At 40.3% G+C, this 25,752-nt stretch overlaps 1 protein-coding gene across 5 annotated transcripts; it reads left to right on the forward strand.

Moving 5' to 3' along the window:
• Nucleotides 1-1,903: 1,903 nt before the first annotated feature.
• Nucleotides 1,904-25,752, forward strand: LOC137779871 (receptor-type tyrosine-protein phosphatase epsilon-like). Of its 5 annotated transcripts, none has more exons than XM_068568079.1 (21): nucleotides 1,904-2,178; nucleotides 8,568-8,793; nucleotides 14,994-15,065; nucleotides 15,504-15,600; nucleotides 16,075-16,148; nucleotides 16,583-16,719; nucleotides 16,886-16,976; nucleotides 17,136-17,212; nucleotides 17,295-17,331; nucleotides 17,420-17,517; nucleotides 18,117-18,236; nucleotides 19,248-19,411; nucleotides 20,192-20,327; nucleotides 20,530-20,679; nucleotides 21,168-21,258; nucleotides 21,628-21,704; nucleotides 21,845-21,979; nucleotides 22,209-22,334; nucleotides 22,507-22,658; nucleotides 23,640-23,775; nucleotides 23,887-25,752. In XM_068568079.1, the coding sequence occupies exons 3-21, from the start codon at nucleotides 14,999-15,001 to the stop codon at nucleotides 23,959-23,961; spliced, it is 2,040 nt and encodes a 679-aa protein (XP_068424180.1). In that variant the 5' UTR covers nucleotides 1,904-2,178; nucleotides 8,568-8,793; nucleotides 14,994-14,998; the 3' UTR covers nucleotides 23,962-25,752. The 5 variants fall into 5 exon arrangements, with proteins under 5 accessions (XP_068424180.1, XP_068424176.1, XP_068424179.1 ...); XM_068568075.1 differs by having other exon boundaries at nucleotides 21,165-21,258; nucleotides 23,887-25,751; XM_068568078.1 differs by having other exon boundaries at nucleotides 8,568-8,666; nucleotides 21,165-21,258; nucleotides 23,887-25,751.

The following is a 25,752-nucleotide window of genomic DNA, read 5'->3' on the forward strand; positions in this document are numbered from 1 at the left end:
AGAACGTTCAATCAGACTCTTTCTGCTGAGGAGACGGAGGTCTTTTGGGTTGCGGGGAGCACTCCTGAAGACCTTCTTTGACTCTGTGGTGGCATCAGACATCTTTTATAGAGTGGCCTTCTGGAGCAGCGGCATCTCGGCGGCTGACAGGAGGAGACTGGACAAACTTGTGAGGAGGGCCAGCGGCGTGCTGGGGTGTCCTTAGGATACTGTGGAGGTGGTGGGTGACAGGAGGATGATGACGAAGCTCTCATCCCTCCGGCCGCGCTGCACAGCTCCTTCAGCGACCGACTGATTCATCTCCGGTGTCCGAGGTAGAGCATTGCAAGTCCTTTCTCCCTGCTGCCGTCAGGCTGCACAACAAGCTGAGCCCAGTAGGCCACAAATCACTTTGAACACTCTGAAAACTTGTGAACACAAATCACTTTGAGCATTCTGAACACTTTAATTCATCACGGGGTGCAATACCTAATACGTGCAATATCCATTACGTTTAAGTACGTTTAAGTACTTTTATACAATTTTTTTATTCCATCTGTATATTTAATATTACTTCTTACTGTTTGATTTTTAATTTTGTTTTTATTACCGTTCTGTTTATTTATATTACTTGATTTTTAATCTTTATTTACTTGTGAGCAATGCAGCTGTAATCCTGTAATTTCCCCACCGAGGGACTAAAAGGATTATCTTAAATGATTCGTCCCACCTCTTGAAGGTCTTTATTTGGCAGCAGTACATGTACACATACCCTGATTGCATCACTCCATTAATGTATCCACAAGAGGTCAACAAAAACAACCCACTTATACTAAATTACGAGTTTTCACTTCTCTGGAAAATCAATATAAGCCAAAGAAGATTGTCCCATTTATTGTATATGAAGCACACTTTGTTTATCACATGAGCTAAACATGCTCTAAAATGTATTTGTGATAATCAACAGCCCTGCAGACATGACTACATCTGTATGACTGCACATCCTCAGAACAGACGAGCCTTTGCCCTTTCACAAAAATGCCCTCAAGTTTTCCTTCACAGCTAATATGTCTGACTCATGAGTCACACGTGGAAATGGCACATGCTCTGCACAAGTCTTGAATGGTACCAAAGTGCACGTATAAGAAATGTTACTCCTCAACAACACAAAACTTACACATAACTTACACACTCTTATTACATTTTGCATTTTAATACATTTCTACAAGATGATAACCTAATTTATCTTTTTGCTCATCTTATTACAACTATTAGTATTAGTATTATTTATTGAAGGCAACGTGAGGGGTCCATCATTGCCAGCAGATGGCTCTACTAACATATGGGGTCTAAAAGTAGTGAAATGTTCAATTTGTATTTTATTGGAAAGGTCGGTTGTGTGATTTTGTGATGTTCTGACCCAAAGCACTCTGACCATCATATTTTTTTTATGAGTTAAGATGAAATGGTGTACTTGTACCATGGAGCGCCTCGCCGACTAAGGCTCATGGGAAAATACGAAAACACACACAGTAAAATCTGTTTGTCAAGAATAAAATAGATGCCACAGATCAGAACATGCACATTTGTTTTGTGTCATAACATGCCCCCCCACCCCCACCCCTCTTAAAAAAAACTAAAGGTCAATGTAAAAATGTAAACCCCCAGAAGAACACCATAGGGACGTTACAGCTTAAAGCATCTCCTCATGTTTTGAACACACGTCACATGGTTGAATGTCAGGCTAAAAGCCATCATAAAAGGAGGATATAGAACAAACTCGAGCATTTTATGCACAGGCCTGCCCTTTATCGTCCAGTGATGCAGGAATGTGAGGGATGCTGAGTGTCCACCTGATCCGCTGCTTTGCGCCCGGGGGAGGGTCTCCAGTCTCCAGTCTCCACTCCGGCTGCCATAACACGGCTCGGCTCAGGCAGGCAGGCGGGCGGGCAGGCGAAGGGGAGGGTGGGAATCGCATCCTCGGAGATAACTGCTGGAAACATGATCATCAGGGAAACATAGACGCGTTATTCGTCTCCAGTCAGATGGTTCGACAACTTCAGCTTTTTGTGTATGTGGTGTGTTATTCTCCAAAGGACGTAACACAAGAGACAGGCGTCGGGTCCGCGCAGGAAGAGACACAAGCCGACATCACCAGCCGCTGCGCCGTGTGAGGCGAGGTCATCGCAGAGTACCACGGTAAGAGGGGGGGAAAAAAAAACAAGTGGAAACCATCAGCGCATTTATGCGTAAACATCGACTGTTTTCTGTCGTTTAAAAAAAAAAAAAAAAATCCCTTCCCGGCAGGCCTACTCAGTGTACATGGGGTGTATTAGCCTCCATGCATCTCGCTCGTAATGAGCCTCCTCTGCATTTCGCTAAAAGCAGAAAATGCTTCAGCCATCACAGATCTCTAGAGACGGGAAACGGCATGCAGGCTACAGGGGACGGGGATTTATATTCTGTCTACGCTGCCATTCCTGTGCACAGACAACAACTCCAGTAAATATGGGTTAGTGGAGCAAATCCACGATCCCCGCGACCACCAAGATGCTCCATCATGAGATTTACGTCTCTTCCGCCAATACTGGTTTTGTTTTTTTTCTACTTTCAAGGTAGAGCCATCTGATGAATTGTTGATTTAATTAAAAAAAAAATAAATGCCGATATCACATTTGATGGGGAAGTGTCGCATTGGGTTTGCAGCATCCTCACTGGTCTAGACAGGAAAGGTGTGCGTGTACACATGTAGCCCAGGAGACAGGCCTGTACCATGCACACTCAACAAGCATCTTTGATGCTATAGCTTACACAATATGGGCTGTTTTCTATGCATTACTACTTACTTACAAGGTACGGTCGTCTTCAACTAAATACATTTCATTTTGAAGTAAAGGCCTATTGATTAATGTTATTTTGGCTTCAAAATAAAATACACTGTCTCATAATTGTACCATTTTTTATTGTGGCGCTAATGAAAATGAGTGACCAGTGAATTTGGTGCACATAAGTGATAGACAGGAATAATTTAATTGTCATAGTTATACTTGGTTAGTAGTTTATATACTCTGCCCTTCTAATCGTCAAGTGACAATAATGTGCCATAATAATTTCAGTATGGGAAAAACGGTGGAAGTGCCATGTATTCACATATGAATCGTAAATATCCGTTATTCACATTAACTCCACCTTCTGTTCCATCCCTGATTAAATGACCTGATAAAAGATGAAATTAATTTTAGAATTATCTCAGATTGCTCATCTGTGGTCTGAATGTTGGGCTACATCGCCCACATCTTGTTCACCTGGGGGATACATGAGCTATAGTTAGACACATGCTCATTAAAGATTCATTTCTCGATGATGACTTTTCAATATCCTCAGGTGAGAATGATGCCGATATGTTTTAAAGTGCTTGAGCACAGCTGTGGGTGTGACACATTTGACAGAGGAAAGCAGGACACTGATAAGACAACAGCCCATGTAGAAAAACACACATCATTGTTGAGTCAACATGATATCGTTCATAAAATGACGTCCATCTGCTTGGGGGATAATTCAGAGGTTTCCATTGATGCTTTATCACATGATGGCCATCAAAGCTAATTCAGCTCTTTAATGGTGTCATCAGGTAAAGGATTAGTGTTGCACACCTGGGCTGAAAGAAGAAAGAGCAGTTGAGGGGAGATGAGGGTGTGGAGCTGGAAGATAACCGCTTTTATCAGTGTGTGAGTGACTGCTTTAGAAATTGAGACATTTAAGTGTAAGTCTTATGATGAAAACAAGCAGTTATGGGACACTTTGCCATAGTTTGCTATTTCAATTGTTTAGTGTCATATTTAAGTGCACTCATACAGATGATGTTGTCGAGATTTTATAGTCATGCAGACATATTTAAGCCAGAGAGACATTCAGTCATGAGGACTAAACGAAGGTTAATTCGGGATAATACAATTTCCATTAGGTGCTTGTTTCATCATCCTTCATAGTCTCCTGATATGAACTGTCTGGACCCGTCACTGTTGCCTTCTTTGTCTTTCGCAATTTCTACTGATTGTCACCAAAACAAGATGTGTGTTCTTGCAAATAAGGATTGTGTTTTTTATTCTCTGGACTGTCAGCACTGACAAGCGGTACTGACTGTGTTCCTTTACAATCTTCAGGCACTACTGTACACCCAAACACACAGTTTATTAAATATAAACACCCACTGCATTATCACAACCTAATTGAACAAAAGGTGTCTTGCTTGCAGTTACAGTAACCTCTGACTTACGTCATGTTGCATTAATGCACAGCATTCGCTGCTCGTCCTGCCAGGTCAGCGTTTCATAAGAAAACCATGACTTGTGGAGTATCTTGCTGTGAGAAAAGGAAGTGATTGTGTTGTCACTGTCTGATAGAGAGGGAAGAAAGTGACTGAAGCATGGTTTAAAGTTCAACTCCGAACAATGTATTTACTTCATATTTAAATATGTAACAGTGAGGATTGGACTGCTGTTGCACTGTTTTCTTGATTCACTGTTCAGTTTCATTACACTTATACTGAACTCTAGTGACAGCGACAGCCTTGTTACCATTGGTTGAGCTGCCATAGAACGAGTGGTGAAGCTGTAATTGCGATGATTATTATCTCTTGTCCCTGGTTGACCTACTGTCTGCTCCAGAAGTGTCATTTTCAAAGTCCTCAAACTTGAAGTTGGAGATTACTCTACTCATCCTTTGATATGAAGGCATGAAGACAATATTCCTCCACTACTTCCCCCGACAATAACCACTTATTTCTAAGTGTGGGTGTCCGAGGCTCAGGGTGCTCAGTAGACTAGTCATGTAAGGTTCAGGACTCTTGTGAGTAGGAAGTTATATGAAGTCTCTAAGTGGCAAATCTTGGGCACGAAGAAGGATCTTTTAAAGTATTTAATTTTGCAAAAGACACATTTGTGTCACATTATTTCAGCATGGTATATCTTTATCTCATGCTCTAAAAAGCATCATTTTTGTATTGTTGTCCAGGCAGATTTAATCAAATATATAAATACTCAACTGAATATGAGTTACTCAATACTCAATATGACTAGTGTGACATCACATTGTTGTATGTTACTGACAAAACACAGCCTCAGATTGCCCTCCAAGTTAAGCATCTTCAATGAAGAGCATCTATGCTCTCTGAAGGCCTAGCTGTTTACCCCATTACATATACAACTGTGGATTCATCATCTCAGGAAACCACATCTGGGGTAGATGCCATCAATATTGGATTTATGTGTCAGGAAAGCAGCATGTGAATAGATTCATTGAATATGCGGGGTGTGTGAAGAGCACCATCAGATGCGCATGAATTTCAAATGACAATTAAAATAGTAAAAAAAATCTAATATTATATTTAATTCTTTATGTAATCAAAAGATCCAACTTTACCGCACAGCCACGCTTAGCTACAGTACTTAGTGTCTCAGTGCCTGTTTTGGTATGAATTAATGATCGAACCACAGAGTGCTGGGTGATGACTGCGCTCCCATAAAACTTTAATAGCCTGCATGTTTCCCCTCTTACTCAATGGGCAGAGCGGCACAGAAAGGAAGCGCTTGTGCCTGCAGTAATCTTATGCCGTGAGCATGTCTCCTTCTTCTTAGGACTGAATGTGGAGGGCTGAAAGGAGGACAATACTCTGAAAAGATGAGGATGGTTTCATAAAAGTCTCCCAAATGACTTCAACGCAAGTGAAATACAGTAATAACTTAGCATATTTTATACATTTAGCTGGAGCTTGATAATATATTACCATTGCAAGAAGCCTAGCCTAATTCTTCGGAGCATATTATTGCTTCGGTGTAGCACATTATGTATTTTTTATTAACATTGTTGTACTGCTGCTGTGTAACTGAACTTTTCTTAAACCGGCTGTGTTACTTACAACTAGCATGGAGTTAAACCTGAGAGCTGAACAGTGCTCACATACAGAGAACAGCGTAATTTCTGCCTGGTTACACTGTAATTCATGTCTGATTGACAGATTCAGTAACACGCGGGTCTGGTCATAGGTCATGTGCTTTTTTTTGTCATGCGTACATTCGCAAGTTTTCCATGCAGAATAAAATCACTTGTTACTGCTATTTGAATCAGAGAAATTTGAGCCATATTTGCCCTATTTGAGATAGGTTACCTTTAAGGAACGCGTCAAGCATGTGCTACGCAGCCTGGGAAAACACATGTACAATATATTCTGTGGTATTGAAAGAGCTTTGGCAAATCTGGGAAAAATAATACATTGACGTCACTCCAGTTTGAAAGAAAAATATGTTATTGAGTTACATAATGGTTTTGGACCTCACCCTCACTGAGGACTAAACATTAAGATAAATCTGCTGCATCAATTAGGAACGCTCCATTTTATTAGTGTGATGTGGCTGTCATGAAGCGATGTAAATCACAGTCTAGTAAACAGACTGACTAAAACATTAAGCTAATTTAGTTTTGCTTATTACCGCACAGACTACAGGTTAGAACAGAAGGCACAGATAAAATAGATTCAAATTTAAAGACCAACACCACCACATGCTGTCACAGTCTGGCACTGTCTTCAGGTGCCCTCAGACTTTTTGTAGACTGGATTGAGTTGTTTTCTGTGTTTTCAGGTTTTCTAGTCTGCCTTCTCCCTCCTTTTTCCTACCTACACACCTGCTCGGAATTAGCCTCGTTATTTCTCCCCAGCCAATCAGCTCGGTTCCCTTTCCCTCTGTTTTCCCATATAGGTCCTTTTCACAGGCATAGCAAGGTAAACACAGGTGTGATTGATCAAACAATGATTGCCCCCTTTTTAACGGTCTGTCACAGCGAGCCAACATTCACAACACAGGGGCCCAAAATGGAACAGGCCATAATTAATGTTATTAATTACACCTGTGTTTACTCTGCAATGACATGTCTAATGGCTGCTTGTGATAAGGGCCAATCTGCACCATTTCCACCTGGGCTTTCTACACCTGCACTTCAGTCTCTTATCAGATTAGGTTGTATGTCCTAACTTCCAGGTCTGTTTTTTAGTTGGGTCATTGATTTTCTTATGAGCTGTTCAGTTCTGCTTTACCTACACTGGACCTTCTCCATGTTCCTGTTGCCTCCAGTCTCTTGCGTTTGTGACCACCTGCTCCACTTTCCATGACACACAATTTGATAGACTGGGTCAATTTCTTATATTTACAAAGGGATTATTCAGATTTTTAACTGTTTTTGCCTCTGACCTTTGTACTTTTCACTGTGCTTAGCTATCATAATTCAGAGAAATTGTGAAAATGTGTATTTCATTGAGACTTTTGGACAGCTCAACTGTGACTTGTTCAGTATTAGACCGACTACACTTAAAAAAAGCTCAGAATTTACCCTTTAAAGTATTAAACAGTAAATTATTATCATTACAGGTCCATACGCCAAGCCAAAATAAGTATACTTGCTAGCTAGATGTATTGTGATGGATAGGTAAATTCATGAGCTCATTACAGTGAAACCTGGCTTTGTTTCTAACAATTGAGAACTGAAATCTGTGTTTTGTAAGTGCAAGAGCACATTTTAAAGCCTAATTTATGGAACCTTTTTACCAGGTTTATCGTCTTTAGGTTAAAGTCGGTTCTTTTAATGGCAAACATGTTTTTGTTCACATGCCAAAGACGTTGCAACATTTGGAAAAGTTGAGCTCAGCTCCCACAGTACAGGGAAACAAGGTGTTTTCCATAACTTGTTCATTAATTTCCCTCATCCCGGCTCTGACTGAGTAAGCTTGCCCAGCTGAGTAGTGACTCATTCATCTGTCCTCCTCTGCATTCTACTCTGCTGGGTCACAGCGGCCAAGTGTTAACAATATGGCTTTGTGTGTCACACCTGTGGGCAGTGGGACTCTTGGAAAGTAGAAGTGACGGGCAACGGGGGCACACTTTCTCTCTCACACTCGAGCGAGACGATAGAATAACACCACAGTCAAGTCTTTGTGTAATTAATGGCGAATTAATTCCAACATATTCAATGCAATGGTTTTCTTATACAGTCACGGACAGATCCAGAAACGTGTAGAGCGGTACCTTTTTTAATTAGACAATGTTTGTGAACACCATTCTTCTGTTAATGTTATTAAGTTCTTACAATTATATCGTTAGAAGCAAGTGGTGCATGTGTGCAAGCTCCTCATGTGCACCAAACACTGTCTGGGAAGACTAATTTGGGAAGAATTAGTCTTGCGTGGTTGGTTATAGAGCTTGTTAATGTTTTTGCTTTTACAGAGGATGTTGCAGTAAACGATACACACACATTCAGCATATATAGTACATATGGTTGTATGTCCACACCCAGCTGATTAAATGTAGTGCAGTCATTCCCCTGCATGCTGCGCACAGATGCAAACTCTCACTCACCCTACTTCTCTTATGTTGTCTATTCATGCATTACGAGGTTGTTTTTCTTTTTCAGCGCCAAATAGCGAGTCCAAGAAAATCTGCCTTTTTTTATGGCTTAACAATGATGTAAGTAGAATAGTATTTGAGTTTGTTTTAAACCTTTAACCATTACTTACTGTTGTCTTTTGCTTAATTTCCTAGGTTCCCATGATCTTCTGTGCCTTGATCCCAATCGAAAGCTTTAAAAACGACCTACCTCAGCCATCTCTTCATCCAGCACGATAGTCGATATCTGAGGATGTGAGTAGGAGAAGGGCTGAGGGGAGAAAACCTCAATAAGTCCAACCAAGAAAGGAACTAGGATCACATGGCCGCAATGGACCGCCGGGTCAACTGATACCTGATCACACTGGCTTTGCTTGAAAGTGTAAGTCTTTCATTAATCCATCTGACCCCAGATTAGGTCAATTGTGTTTCACGGAATCAATTGAAATCCAATCCATTAATGGGAAATAATCTAATAATCACAGTGTCTCCTTTCTAGATTGATTCCTTTGACCTTAATCACTATGCAGCAGATAGTGTTCGGAGACATGTAAACAGGGTTGAGAAGATGAGATAAATATACAGTCCGTGTTCAGTATTATGTCTTCTTTGTAGGGCGTGTTGTGATGTGTTTTTGGCAGCCATGTTGCAAAGCTTCCCTCATATATGAAATACAGCAAAGTGCATTTGAAGATATAGCAGCTTTCCAGTCTGTACAGCTTCATCCTTTTTACGGCCTCTGTGTGCTAGGGATGTCTTCCATTACGGCTGTTATCTCTGAACCCAGAATATAGACATTTATCTTCCCCAGCTCCAACTCTTCTCCCCTCACTTCTCATCTCCTCTCTCATCTTCCTCCTTCTCTCTGCAACACGTCACTGACATGTGTTTATGCTCTCGTCCCATCCTTTTCCTTGGCACTCGACAATGGCTGTTTCTGGTATATTTTTTTTTTCCCTCTGCCTTTGTTCCTCCTCTCCCTGGAAACAAAAAAACATCTTTTATCTTTTTGTGTACAAGACATGCCATCCATTTTGTGCCAAGCACAAAATGTGGATCTGTCTTCTTCAGGCTGTATTGATTTGTGAAGATTCTGAGACATGATTTAATATATTTAGTTTCTGTTTGAGATACCCTGGTAAAAAGAATCTTAGTTGCCTATTTATTTTAACGCAAACTACCCTCCGTCTAAGTGAATTCATATTTCAACCACTGTTCTTGATGTCTCACTATGAATTTGAAGTGACTTAAACTTAGCAATATTAGTCCTATTGTTCTGGTTTAGAAATCATAGTTCAATAAGCATTGCGTCTAGCAAAAATCCATGAATGTCCTCCACACAGTGTCACTGATGGACCATGTTGAACAATGTAGAAAGCATGCATTTTTCCAATCAATGGGAAATACAATAGCTGTAAGCTTTTAGCCGGGTCAGGTCAGTCAGGCTCCTGCTTGTTTACTTAACATGCAACATATCCCAGTGCCGACAGTCCTGAGGTTCATACACACGAACCAACATGCAGTGTGTGGTGACGCAACGGTGCATGACTTTCTCAGATGTCCGTCTGTCGGTCGGTCATTTGATTCACTGCTTTGGTTCAGACTGAAACATTGCAAGAAATATTCTTAAGACGTTATAATAACTGCATGCTATGATATATTAGTTAAGTATGAGTAAACACTTCATTTACAAATTATTGTGCCACACTTTTTTTTATTTTTTTTTTATCATTTTACCAAATGAAGTAGAATGCTTTATAGCATGCAGCAATTATGAAGTGTTATGGTTTATTTTTGTTTGTCTCTGTAATATTTGGTCATGTTAGAGGCAGCAGTGGCCTAAAGAAGTCTGTCTGGTCCTGTGGCTCAATAACACTTTATAATAACTGCGCGCTATCAAGCATTATATAATAATATACAAATGGGAATCCATAATTTATACAGTGTGGGACAATGGTTTATGAATGATGAATTAAGTGTTTACTCATACTTGACTAATGATTCATAGCGTGCAGTTATTATATTGTTCCCGACATATTGACTAGATTGTCTTGGAATCTGGTACAGATATGTATCTCCCCCTCAGGAGGAATTTATAAGGAATTTGGTGACTCAACTTTTTTTTGTATCTAGTTCCATCATCTATTTACCATAGATTTCAATCCAGCCCCTTTCCAATGCTACTATGGATTACCAACCTACCGGAGCTGTGCATTTGTGCTTAGCATTGAGTTATGTTAGCATACTTCAATGCTAAACAAATGGGGAACAGAGTACACGGTCAAACGATATCTGCGAGACACCAGCATGATGATTTAGCTTCTAGCTGAAATAATGTCTGTGCCTGAACGTTACCTCAGCGTAGCAGTTGACTCTTAGTCTTGTTTTGTTGCACTGTGCTGAGCATCATGTTGAGCTGCATAGAAAATGGAAGTGCATTGAAGATTATTGTACCTACATTTACATCAAACAGTATAATTAAACATGATAAGATGATATCTAACTCATCTGTTTGCTTTGCTAATGGTTTGATATGGTGTTAAATAGACGCTGCATTAACTCACAACTGTGCAAAATAAAACAACAAAAGATAATGGATCAACTGTGAATGTTAAATCCAGCAGGGATTTAGGGTTCAGTTAGATTTGTAATGAAAAGAGGACGACTGTAGATGTAGTATAAAAGCAAAAGACTGATTTTAGCGCTTAATCCTTTTTAACAGGGCCAAGTACTAATGTAAAATATGCAGGATAAGCAGTGTTTTCACTTTGCTGAATCTTCTTTTTCTCTAATTTGTAGATTTTAGGACAACCTATTTAAGAAAAAAAGGTGACCATCATAATTACCAGCTGGTTCCCAATGGTATCCCTTCGTAAATGTGCAACGTCTATTGCATTTTCAATTTATTATTTTTTTTTAGAATAAGCTAGAAAGTAGGATTGCTGAGCCAGCTACTCATTGAGATTTTTGACTGTGGAGCTGAAATAGAACATCCACATATACATAGCTGCATTTTAGTACGCACTCTTCTAAATGTTTCGCAGATTAACAGAGATGGAAGATGACACAAATCACCTTGAAGCTACTGCAACTACCAGTGGAGCATCTAATAAGATATTAATTTAAACCTACCATTGTGGAAGACATTTAACTTTTTATGGTAGCCGTGCGTCTGATAAATGAGACGCTTGCACAGAACAAGACATATATTGTACTCAGAGAAGTGTGCATACATTCCATTATTCATATGAGATGTTTAACCAAGGACAGGAGTTCAGCATGGAGTCATTGTGTTTTAATATCTTATTTTCACAACTCTGACTTATTGCATTGTTCGATATGACATATTTTTCTGCGGCTATTGCTCACGAACATCTGTGTTCTGGTCACATATTTTAGGTTAAATCTGTGCAGTCTTTTTTTAAAACAGCATGGTGGAAAAAGTCTCACCTGTGTCCATTATATTTTTATGTTTCTCATCGGCAATGGATAACACATCACCTTTTCTCTGAATTCATGATAAACCTGCGTGAACAGGCTGAAGATCTGGCAAAAGGAAAAAGAAACATATCTGGAGTCAGTGTTTCTGTCTCTGAAGTCTATTTTCTGTGAGTCTCGCTCATGTGAGAGCTCAGGTGAGGGAGATGTTGAAGTGAAGCCGAACGGATTCATTTTAGGCTGCTGTGAGTCTTGGAATCTGACAGATGTAAAGTTTCTTTACAGCCAGCTCATTTAATGCACAGTAGTGTGCCGATCTTCATCCCGTCTCTGTTCATAAAAGCAAAGCGGATCAATGTAGAATAATGCACATTCGTGCTCAAAATATTAACATTACCCTCCCGGTTCAACCGGCATGTGATGCATTCTGAATGTTAGCATTGCATCATGCATGGATGGGAGGATTGGCTTCTGCACGCCCAAATCAACTCGTGCAGTATAATTTGATTCCCTGTGAACATTTATGTCAAGCAGGTGCAGGAGGTTGAAGTTTTCACCTTGTTGTTAGTATTTCATTAAACAGACGCGAACGCAGGGATCTGGAATGATGAAATAGCTGGTGGGGATGGCGGGGCCAATTATACCGAGACACTTTTTTTTTTTCTTGTATAAATTGGGTCTCTCCAGCAAATCCTCTCAGGGTCAGATGATGTCATATGCTAATTAAGATATATAAATAGTGTATTGTAAATGGCATGGGCCATAATGAAAAATATGTCATGAGTCATGGCAAGTTTCATTAAGACATATTATGCAGACTTTGCGTTTTTAATAAGATGCAATAGTGTAGGTCCTGTCAGTCAACTGCTGGTTCCTCAACTACAATATTAACATTTTAAGGCCCAGCTGAAGAGCTAAATATTGTTTATAATAAAATACTTTTGACTTGTCTTGCTTTGACACTGTGAACCTCGTCAAGACCTGCAACAATCACTATGAACACAAAACATCTGATTCCCTTTGTCTTCAAAAAAAAGTGAAAAATTAGAAAAAACTAATTTAAAATAAAGTGACCATAAGTGTGTTATATAAATCAACTTAAACGTAGCCACACTGGTAATAGTGCGTTCTCATGCTCTGCTTAGCATATTTTTAAACTGTTGTCAATTCCCTCTATTGGCCAGAGGGTCACACTGCAATACCTAATTTATCAATTGCATTCTAGTTTATGCAGGAAAATATTCAATCTATCTCGGAGTCATATTTTTTGTAATTTATTTTTAATTTAAAGTGACAGTGAATAATTCCATATGTCTTTAATATTTGCTTTCTGTTCATTCACATCCTGGCTGAATGCCGTTTAGACTGTAGCTGCCAGGAGATGACAGCTATGCTGCAACTTGAGCAGTGACCCAAGCGCACAGCACGCCGTGCAGCGTGGAGCTGTAGGATGAGTCTGTGTGAGTGAGTGTGACTTGCCCAGTGGGCGCAAGTGGGGAACAGGTGCCGACACTGTCGGCTTGTTAACACTGGGGAGAGAATTGGCTTCTCCAACAGTGTGTGGCACATATGCAACACATAGCCTTTGGCTGTGGGACGTATGTGCAGGCATGCATACATGTGAAGTAACAACTGTGTGTGTGTGTGTGTGTGTGTGTGGCACACATTTATGTTACATGGGTGTAAATGTAATTTGATTTGTTTGTCCAATGATTACTAGTGTAAAAATAGAAACATGATTGCATATTGAATACATTAAATAAAAGGAGTTTTGTCCAGCTGGTGCCGCGCTGATTAAATATTGTGCAAAAACTGTGCATGTCGGCATACGTGCTGTTGTTCTGTCTATGACTGCAGAGACGGACTGTATAATTCTGAAAACACAGAGCCCCTAATTTGTTGCCCAATAATACTTTATAAGTTTCAACATCAATTGTGTTTTGTGCACATTGTTAGAGCATTATGTGGCTCAGTTTTCTCCAAAAGCTTTGGGAGATATACTTATATGAAGCCCCCTAGGGTTATGTGCAAGAAAATCTCTCAAACATCACAAATTAGGCCCCTAGATGACCCATTTCTGGATGAACTAAATTGACACAATGAATTATTCCATCCAGTCTCGCGGCCTCCATAACGAGGAGGGGACTTGGAACAGAGGATAAATTAGGACACTCGCTTCTTGCGCCGCTCATTTATTCCATCAAAGCTATTTAGGCAGATTTACGCCATTTGCCCAATTTATTCTGTGATGTCTTACCCTCTCATCTGGATGACAAGGGGAATGGATGCAAGTTTGGAGAAATTGGCAGCTACATTTTGGAGATAATAAGACACAAGGATAATGTGTCAGAGTCGTTTTAATTCTGGTGTAACCTGACGTATCCTTTTTCCTTTTGGAAACCCACTCACAGAGCTCTGCCCCAAATAAATCCCTAATAGCTTCCAGCGGTAAAATAAAAGTGAGAAGGGAGCATGTGGTTATGAATAAAAAGAGAGACATTGTGAGACATGGTATAACCCGTGTACATATGCTAATCTGTACGCTCTGTTAAAGCCTGTTTATCAATTTCACTATTACTCTGGGGAAGAAAAAAAAAAATGCATTACCAGTATGTCCACTGTATTTAAAAGCAGCTACTACTTTTGAGGAGTGTGCACGTCATATTGTCACTGTGCAGGTCCGCTTTTGCGGTCTTCACAGTGCTGTACATGAAAGACAAGGCAGCAAAATGGGACGGCTTCTAACAAACACTACGTCGAGCTGAACTCAAGTGTCAAATCGACAGAGTCCACAGGGGATATGGTTACTGTCACCTGAGGGTTAAAGCCTCCTCTCTGGTTTGATGTCTGAATATTAGGTGATTTGATATGCTGCTGCTCTTTCAAGTCAGCCTGGCAGGACAAGACTGCGAGCAGATTTCCCACAAGGACTTTAACTGCTCTGCAGAGAGACAGACATCACTCTCGAGCCTCATCAAAGCAGAGCGCTCCTTTTCTGCCCCCTGCATGCTTCACCAGGCTGCAGATGCATTTCCTATTGATGAGGCGCCTTCTAGTGGACTTTGTGGAGAAATACAGGGTTTGATTTTATTTTCCATGTTTTAAGTAATTGTTGTGTTTTTTTGTTGTTTTTTTTGTCCACAGTGACAATGGTGTTGTTTCTGATTGGGATCTCTATTGCTGTGAATAATTCATCTCATGAAAACCAAACTGCAGGTAAGTGAAATTAGAACGATAAATAATGATGTGGATTTATGTTATTAACACATAAAATGCCACATTTCTTTGCATGAAATCAGTCTTGCACACTTTGATACATTCAGATATTTATGACTAATGTTTGCAAATTTTAGACATATATTGCATTTGATGCCTTTCTACTTTTCCCATCAATTGTGGTTACAGTGGTAAGCATTCAAAGAATATTACATAGTCTTGCTTGCTTGAAAGAAATACTTGATATTGTGGAAAATATGCATATTTGCTTTCTTGCAAAAAGTTAGATGAAAAGATTATTGACGCCATAGCTCAAAACATGTTTTATATTTTTTTTAAAAAGTGTATTTCCTAAAACCTCAAACTACACTTGATATCATTAATTTGTTTGCCTCTATTGTAATATTAATTATGTTATGATCACTGTGTTCTCTTCAGGAAACCCCACCCATCAGGGTGATCATGTGCTGCCCTCAACACTGGTCATATCCCTGCTTCTCATCGTCATTGTCTTGCTGACAATCTACTGTCTGAGGTGAACAAAGCCACACACACACACACACACACACACACACACACACACACACACACACACACACACTTGTGTGTCTTTCAATGAGCCGCCGCGTCCTCTTTTCTCTCCCTTTCAGTGTGTGTGAGCATGTGAGTGTGTCGGGTCAGGGCATCGGGTGGGGGTGGGTGGTGATTTAGAAACAGGCGGTGAGCAGTGGCTTATGGGTAAACAGCTGCACCTCAAGCAAGACGGCAAACACAAACAGATAGTTCAAGTCAGATCCCAGACACTCATCCCCCGACCAGCCAGCTCAGACCTCTTTTCTTTCCTGACGACGACATGAGGCGAAACAGCTTCTCCTCGATCAGATGGTTGATATTGGTTTTGGTATTTGTTGTTTACTTCAGGTTATGTGCTTACGAGCTCTGTTCAATACAGATATATGCCCTTTATGTTCTCTAATGGTTTTGCTTCCTCTGCTTCTCACTCACACAGGTTCAAAAACCACAGGAAAGCTCTCGTTACCTCGGTGGATAAAAAGATTCCAAATGGCTTCTTGGAGGAACAAGGTACTGTTGTGCTGTACTCAATATAACCACACGTGCATGAAAATATAATACAGCCTTTAACTTTTTATTTCTTTTTAGTTTAAGTCTAGGTTTACATTCTTCATAGAGTAGGAAAGTTTCACGATCTGAAGTCCGAGGGAGCTGGAAAGGTTTTCGAAGGCCCTTCGTTTTCCTAGCACATAGGGAGCCGTATAATCTTTCACTTCAAGTAGAAAATAAATAAATTAACGGATAGGCCACATTCTGAGTTAAGACAGTTTTGTGCAGCAGCTGCAGCATGTTTATGACTCAAGAAATCATTTCTGTCATGTACCCACAAAAGTAGGAAATCTTAATGGCCATCAGGCTTGTTTTTGCAGGTGCTATGAGAGCTTGTAATGTTCTCTATTGGGAAACATTAGCTGTCTGACCGCCATATATTCCTTTAAACACAGGAGAGCAGACAGTGGTCCTCCTGCCCAGATCTCCCTCGCCATCCAAGAGGTACTTCCCCATCCCTCTGGACTCGCTGGAGGAGGAGAACCGGATACGCTCCGCCGACGATGGCAAGCTCTTCAGAGAGGAGTTCAACGTAAGCACGAGTTTGTGTGGACTTTACTCGACAGTCTGACTAAGACCTTTGTCCTGCAAGCATTGAACAAGTACAGAAAATAAGTAATAAAATGTTATGTTAGAAGGCTGTGTACCCGTGGCTTTATTTTTTTATCTCATGAGGATTGGGGGTTCTTTCTTTATAGTCGCTGCCGTGTTACTACCACCATGGGTCCTTTGAGGAGGCGAGCAGAGAGCACAACAGAGAGAAAAACAGATACCCAAACATTTTACCATGTGAGTGAGGATCTATATTCTGCAGCAGACAATATTAATGTAACCTTTAGACTGGCTGTTTTATTGATCTCGAAACTGTAAGGAAAGGTGATGTGGGCTGAATGAAAAATGAAAACCAACTTAATTTCTCCTTTTTTTCCTCCTTTACTTCTTCCATAGATGATCATTCAAGAGTGTTGTTAAGTCATCTTGATGGACACATGTGTTCGGACTACATAAACGCATCTTACATTGACGTGAGTCTTATTTGCAATTTAGGTTGTATTGCAGATGATCGGTTTCTTAATAGATTACTAATAATGTTTTTCATCCACACAGGGTTTTAAAGAGAAGAACAGATTCATCGCAGCTCAAGGTAAATGTGGATTTTAGCTTGGTTTAGCATCAAAGCAATTTTGTTCATGACAGTTTTTTTGAATACCATTTTCTTTCTTTTGCTTCAGGCCCAAAGCTTGAAACGGTGGCCGACTTCTGGCGGATGATTTGGGAACAGAAAACAGCCACGATAGTGATGCTGACAAACCTGAAGGAGAGGAAAGAGGTTTGTCTCTGAGCGTTCTCCCTCTGCACTGATGTTACAAAGCAGGTCTGGCTGTTATAGAACGAAGCTCTACAATCTATACGGCTCCAGTGCACCATTAGTGAAGCCCTTTTGTATTCTCATGACCCAAAGTCACGGGCATAATTTGTTTGACCCTTTCCCCGTCTGATAATCTATACAAAGTGTCACCCGGCAGATTACTTAGCATCGCATCAAATTCAGCCTCAAAGGGATGATCAATTGAGAGCTCAACGGCAGGTTTGATAGGGCAGAATAGAGGCATTGGGGATCAATGACGGAATAATTGTTGATAAGATCCTAAGAGGCTCCATGATAATTAGTCTGAGAATGTAGTTAATGAGTTGAAACGTCACCGTGAAGATCGTATTGACTGACAGAGTTTGAAGAAAGTCTCTGTGATTGCTTTTGGATTGGATTGTGAAATACACATTTCTACACGTGCACACACACACACACACGATATACACAATAGATGGTGCTTTACAACCGTTTGATTTGTTTCAATGATAGATATTATAGATATCCATGTATTCTAGTTCAAAGAGTAACCTCTTTTATTGCTTTGATTCCATTACCAGGACAAATGTTACCAGTATTGGCCAGAAAAAGGCTGCTGGATGTACGGGAACGTCAGGGTGGCGATGGAGGACTTCACTGTCCTGGTGGACTACACTATCAGAAAATTCTGTGTTCAATATGTAAGTAAAATATGTGGTTTTACATATCGGAATGTTAGGGATGCGTTTTTAAAGCTCATGATTAGCGTTGAATTACCTTTTTTTTCAAACACACAACCGACTTACGTCACAGCACATCAGCAGAAATGTAATTATACCGTACAGCAGGATTTAGGAAACATTTATCCCCGAAATGAGCTAAAATCAAGATAAATAATGATTGTATCTCGACGTGCTTTGAAAATAATAGGATGCTTTTTCAATATTGTCCCTAATATACTTGTTAATTGCTCCAAAAAACTATAATTGTAATAGCTAGATTCTTATTAAAAATTAAACAAAGCATCATTGAGATAGTGTAAAGAAAAAATTAAACAAAAGTAATGTTCCCCGGGGAGGAATTTGAGAAAGCTATAAAAGAATGCAAAATATAATAGGTGAATGGAAACACATTAAGGAATATTAAAGAATATATGCAATAGACTGCATACAATTATCAATAAGGAGGTGTATTTAACAAAGAGAAAACACGGTACAAATGTCTCATCTTTAGAGCTTCACACACTCACAGTATCTGTATGTCTCATCCTGTGTTTTTGACTGCCGAGTAGGGCGCCATCTCGGTGTACCGAGAAGCCTTCAGATTGCAAAATTCACTTTGTTCCCTTTCCATTTGAAGCCAGAGAAGTGCGGAGATCCGCTCCGACTCTGTGGCAACTGTGCTGCAGCGCTGCAGAACAAGCCGAACAGACCGAGTGCTCTCACATTCAGCTCTCTGAACACAGAACAACCACGTTTTCAAGAGAATAATGTCCTCTTGAGAGAGCGTTCATGCGACACGAGAGCGCGGCACAAGCAAACCAGTACACATGTTTAATAATCCTATTCCGTCACAAGTAGCAAAATGACAAGTTTTTTCTTCTGCAAATGTTTCAGTGTATTTAAGGATTCCTTTTCCTGTCGGTAAAAGTATTTTGTAGACGGATCTGGTGGGCACGGTGAACATTCATGAACGGGTTTTTAACTTCACAGCAGGGCAGCGACGGTCTTCGAGCGCCGCGGCTGGTCACCCAGCTCCACTTCACTAGCTGGCCGGATTTCGGGGTGCCATTCTCACCCATCGGCATGCTGAAATTCCTCAAGAAGGTCAAGGCTGTCAATCCATCCTATGCTGGACCCATTGTTGTGCACTGCAGGTAAAACGTGTAGTATAACGGAAGCCAGACAGCCAGCCAGAAGAAGAGCTATCATAGCATAGGAGTTGATTTAGAAATACATTGCAAAAAACTAAAATGTGGTGTGTGTAAAAGCAACAGTTCTTAACACTCCTTATGTCCAATTTCTTTTTTCTTCTTTGTGGAATACAAGGTTAAAGGTTCATCATTGTGTTATATTAAATAGACCTAATATATTGTATTATTTAATCAAGTTTTGTTAAGTTAGAAATTAACCTAAGGTCAAATGTGAAGCATCAATACAATATAGTCTGGCATAAGTTTCTGGGGCCAGTCAGTGTAACGCCTCAACAAAGAAATCAGCAGCCGATTGTAGCAACGGCTGCAACAGGTGCTCGGGGACTGTTGTTCTTGAATGGGGCCCATTGAGGAGGCTTCACCGCCCCGCTGTGGAATCCCAGCTCTGCTCCCAGTGGTGCCGTCTGCTGAAATGACCCCTGTAAATCTGTTAGGAGTGTGTTTGGGCTTCAGAGGTGAAGCACTTTTACACATGCTTGAGGCTGTCCACAATTGACGTCTTTGTTAAGGAGAAAGGCAAAGCATGTACCAACAAGAGTGCAAAAGTGTTTTTGTATCAAAGTATCCTGCCCATTATGCTGTATCGTGTGTTCTTTTATTACCGTGGTTCTGTTCGTGCATTGTGGATACACGATGTGTTGAGTTATTACCCAACACATTTTGTAGCAACACTTTGTGACAGAGAGAGGACCTCGTGCCTCCTCCTTGTCTGTGTTTTCGCAGTGCCGGGGTGGGGAGGACTGGGACGTTCATTGTCATTGACAGCATGATCGACATGATGCACATGGAACAGAGGGTGGATGTCTTCGGCTCTGTGAGCAGAATACGGGAACAGCGCTGTCAGCTCATCCAGACAGATGTAAGTGTTGACCCTCTGCGACCTGTTGTACCTTGGGCTGACAGCTCAACTCACTGCTCGAGTCGCGGCAAAAAACAAGCGAGGCTGTGGAAAAACAACCGCGTCTATGATAGGCCAAAAATAGAAGGAAATAGTTTGGCAAACTAAAGCTACTACTTTTCTACCTCCTCGTCTCCTTGACTTCCTCCGTCTTCCTCCTCAGATGCAGTACTCCTTCATCTACCAGGCTCTGTTGGAGTACTATCTGTATGGAGACACGGAGCTAGATGTGTGCTCTCTGGAGGGCCATCTGCAGAGGCTTCACAACACCAGAGCTCCCCACGACAGGCTGGGCCTGGAAGAGGAGTTCAGGGTAGGAAGACAGAAGCTCGCTCGTGAACATTTCAGACAGTAATTAATCGTGCCCGTCAACCCTGTCCCCTGTATCGCTATATTTTCATGAGGAAAAGAATTCTGCCCAGGGTGCCACTCTTGGCAGTAGTAACACACAAACACAAAGCTTTGAATCAACTCAAATTTCATAAGGCATCACCATCTGCCTCGTAGGATGTAGCGTGGCTTGTTGAAACGTTCTCATTTTTGCTACTCACAGTTTGCTGCACGCTACACGGGATTATTACCTATTACCGCTTCGCCGTCTTGTTATTCTTCTTCATCGTCTCTTGTTGTTTCTTTTCTTTTTCACAAATGCACAATATTTTTTCCAGCCTCTTGTATTTTTACTTTTTTATTTTTGATTAAATATTGTCTGTCTCACGAGCATCGTACTGCTCTGCATTGGTCAAAACAAACTTTTGGATTTTCGGATGTCAATTCACGAGTGTTTTCTCCCGTCAGAAGCTGACCAACGTCCGCATAATGAAGGAGAACATGAGAACTGGGAACCTTCCTGCCAACATGAAGAAGAACCGTGTGCTTCAGATCATTCCGTGTAAGGACCACTCTGATACTCCGAACACTTTCATAATACATCACATCCAAGAAACATCAAAGTCTCACACTGCTGGTGATTTTATAGATGCCGTACACAGATATCTGGCTAATCAGATCATGTCTGTGTGATCAATGGCATTTAAATAAGGCTTGTATCACGACTTAAAGTAGGGAGAAGAGAGGAAATGGAAAGCCTGGCTACAACATTTCATAGTGAAAACTGATATAGGTTATGGCATATTTTTGCTTTATTAACACAGCTAAAGTTTTACTTCCCTGTTTTTTCTATTTCTATCAGCCTCTTCAAACTTTTATTTTATTAGGAATCACTTGTGGAAAGTTTCATTTTTCCTTTTTTCTTTTGCAGATGATTTCAACCGAGTAATACTCTCAGTGAGAAGAGGACAGGAGTTCACCGACTACATCAATGCCTCCTTTATTGATGTAAGCACTCCCTCACGACCTCCTCTATAGATTTCCCATATAAATATATATAAAGCTCATTGTTTCCTTTACAAACAATGCAAAATATTATGTTTGCCGCTCACTCGCATGTGTTGTTTACCGGATGATCTGCCCTGCAGGGCTACAGGCAGAAGGACTATTTTATCGCAACCCAGGGCCCACTGTCTCACACAGTGGAGGACTTCTGGAGGATGGTGTGGGAGTGGAGGTGTCATTCAATCGTTATGCTCACCGAACTCAAAGAGAGGGAGCAGGTACAGTATGGTGCTTGAGTTGCACATTTAAACCATCTTTTTTTATTCTGTTATTTCACAATCACGTGTTCCTTGTGTCTTATTCCGGACAGTCTGCGTATGTATTTAAATGATTAATATTGTTTGTTGTGGTGCACTCTGAAAATATATTTAAAAAAAAGAAGAAGAATAGGACATAAATCAGTCAAAATGAAGCCTGATTGCATTTCCATCTGACCTATCCAACCAGGAGAAGTGTTTCCAGTATTGGCCATCAGAGGGCAGTGTAACATTTGGAGATTATACTGTGGAGCTGACGGGAGACACACAGTGTGAAACCTTCACTCTCAAAGACATGGTGCTCACCTACAGACCAGTGCGTAACGTTTTATTATAACATCTTGTAGTAAACTAGAAATTTTCAAATTGACATATTTCCCTCCCTGTTTTTGTTGCGCTGTCTGTTTTTTAATGTTCATCAAATGCCCTTATACGTAGACAATTTGTAGCTGTTTTAAAATAACAGGGTAAGCTCTCCATCTCACCAGGAAAAGCAATCACAACATGTCCGACACTTCCACTTCCACGGATGGCCTGAGATCGGAATACCAGCTGAGGGAAGAGGGATGATTGACATCATTGCCGCTGTGCAGAGGCAGCAGCAGCAGTCTGGAAACCGTCCCATAATTGTGCACTGCAGGTGAGGAACTTGAGTTTGACAATTCTGCAGCGTAATGCGCATCCACAGATGAAAATTATATCCAGTAAATAAGCGAATAATGCGTCTGTCCGCGCACATTGTGAATTCAACTCCTTTAATTTTCCACTGTGCGTTTACCGCCCGATAACATGAACCTGGACATTTTCGGAATTGCATTTGTACAGATGCATTTTTTTTTTTGCTTTCCTCCAAGTCTGTTACAGTGAATTCTACATTTTGCCTCAGTAGACCTGGTGTTCTGTGCCTAAACCACTTATGTGATCCCTTATAAAGACTTAGCTGTGAAAGCTTTGATCAGAACCTAGCTTCAGGTGAAGTGATTCTAAAGCAGCATGCCCCTGTGGGATTGATCCAATCCACTGATTCACAGTCAATTAAAACCTCTCAAAGTGAAATCTCCTCTGACTCCCACTATGATTAATCTGATAAGATGAGCTAACGACAGGAAATGGTGTCATCACTCTCTTCTATTCCTTCATCACCACTTGTCTAAGAAGGGCTTTTTAAAGCTTTTTCTCTGCCCCTGGGAAATGGGGCTAACCCGCTGCAATCCCCAACGTCTCCCTACACTTCTCTTCCGAATCGCACATCACTCTCGCGCTCGCTCCCCGTCTTTCTTTCTCCATCCTGCCGTCATTGTAAACATTGACTCAGTCAAACACTGAGCTTCCAAACTGATTAGTGTTAGCATTTGGATTAGCCTCTCTTTAAGTGAGGATAATTATTAGGACTATTACACAAAGGTCACCTTTTCGCTTGCAAACTTTTTCATTCAACTGGAGGAAAGAAAGAAAAAAAAAAAAAAAAAAAAGGGATGTGCTGCAAAGATTCCAAGAGCTTCATTGCTGCATTGTTGTTGAGGAACCGAGAAGTGGTTTGCATTTTAAATGTCCTTGTCCCTACTGCCATTTAGCATTTTCCATTATGTTGCGGCTGACGGTGTTGTCCTTCATGTTTCAGTGCTGGCGCGGGCCGGACCGGTACCTTCATCGCCCTCAGTAACATTCTGGAGAGGGTGAAAGCCGAAGGCCTCCTGGATGTGTTTCAGACAGTGAAGAGTTCACGCATGCAGAGACCACACATGGTTCAGACTGTGGTAGGTGGAAAACGAGATAAAATCCGACATTTTTGTGCGGCCCACTTGTGATTGGAATAATGTCTGCACATGTATGCACAGTAACACTTTCCCTTCTGCTTTTCCTTGCAGGAGCAATACGACTTCTGCTACAGAGTGGTTCAGGATTTCGTTGACATTTTCTCAGACTACGCCAATTTTAAATAATAATGATCGGATACTGTTCTGTATCCTTATGTCAAATGTTTTTTTTTTCCTCTGAATGTTGTTTTCTAAAGCAAGCTCTTTTTACATTTTGCACTTGATTACAGATCTAAAACAACATAATAATTGTAACATACTGTAATATAATTGAAAACAGCTGTGCTCCAGGAGAGTCTGTCTCTTTTAGGATTGCTCAATGTCAGATACATTATAGTGGTTTATTAACGGGTGGGTTGGGTTCTTTAAAATAGGTTTCAGCAACTTGCTTTATGTTGCAACATTATGAGGGTCAATAAAGGAATTATTCATATAGAAATAATGTGTATAGAAATATATATTATGTATTTGCTCACTACCTGAAATGCATCACTAACGTGTCGTAGAGTCATGCATTCTTCTTTCATTTCTGCTTTATTTTCTGACTGACCACGACGCCTGTGGTTTACATTTAGTCGTGCATTTTATGCTGCCCTCCGTACATGTTTTGAGTGATATGAGAATAAATTGTGCGTTTGATAAGTAGACTAAAATAATTACCGCTTCTGCTGAAACGATGTCCTGTCAGACATGTGTGAATAGTATTTATGATCTACTTTGAGCTCAAACAAAAACACAAAACTCAAGATACATTTCATTCCGTTAGATGCTGCAAGTTTCCTCACTTCAGTCTGTGAATAACTTAACAGCTGCTGCCTGTTGCAATTGTATTCAACTTCATCAACTTTCCTGTGTTGCCTGTGGCAATATTACTTAGTGGATTTGGCGCCTGACGCTGCAAAATGCAATTAGCCCACATTGGATAAGGCAGAAAATAATGTATTGCTCCATCTGAACGTTTCATTCTTTTCCGTGTTTTACAGCCAAGCACCACCTCCATCCGTTTTTACTCACATTAGCTAGCAGACGTTACACTTGTATGTTTGCATAAAGCAGTGCCATATTGATTAGAAAGACAATTCTAATCATGAAAAACTTGTCACCAAGTGACATCATTGTAATACACATAAGCCAGATATTGTTTAATTTATTATAATAGACACATTTCTAAAAGTGCATTGTTTTTTAATGGTGGTGTCCTGTATGGATCATCAATTCATTGTTCTTCTTAGAATATATATATATATATATATATTTCCTTATATAAATACATATTAGTTGTGCAAATAAATGTTTGAGAAATTGAGAAGACCCTGCAGAAATTAGTGTTTTAATTAAATATGATAAGAGATGCATTTGAACCTTGTCTGAGTGTAAAAAGCACTGATATCAAGAACCAGTGCTCAGCCAAAATATGAAATATGCATGCACAGGCATTTTGATATTTATATTCAAACAAGAAACCCCAACATTACTGCAAAATCAAAAGCATCTATTTTTGCAAGGCCTCTGCTTACTTCTTTGTAGAACAGTAAGCTTGGAAGTCTTAAGTTTGGGGGATCAAAACTTTCTACGGTGTTTGTACTGCCATTACATTGTAAAATGGGTTCATACACTCCACATTTTGTTTATTTACTGTACATAAATTCTTATATTTGTCATTAATCATCTCCGACGTGAACTGCATTGTTGATCTTAATTTAATGTATTGCCATGCTGAAAGAAGAATGAATAAGGGCAATGACAGTGAGGCCTTCCAGCTGATGTAACATAAATGCACAAACATCTTGTTTCAATGATGTTTCTGCCTTTTGAATCTGTGTGGACTTGAACTACTATCTGTTTGCTAAAAGCTGATTCCAATAAATTATAGATGGAGAGAAATGACAGGTTTCAACTTCATGTTGTCTTTTTGTC

The sequence above is a fragment of the Clinocottus analis genome, unplaced genomic scaffold (genome assembly GCF_023055335.1).
Source record: "Clinocottus analis isolate CAN_PGR_092001 unplaced genomic scaffold, fCliAna1.0.p SCAF_8, whole genome shotgun sequence".
Classification (NCBI taxonomy): Eukaryota; Metazoa; Chordata; class Actinopteri; order Perciformes; family Cottidae; genus Clinocottus; species Clinocottus analis.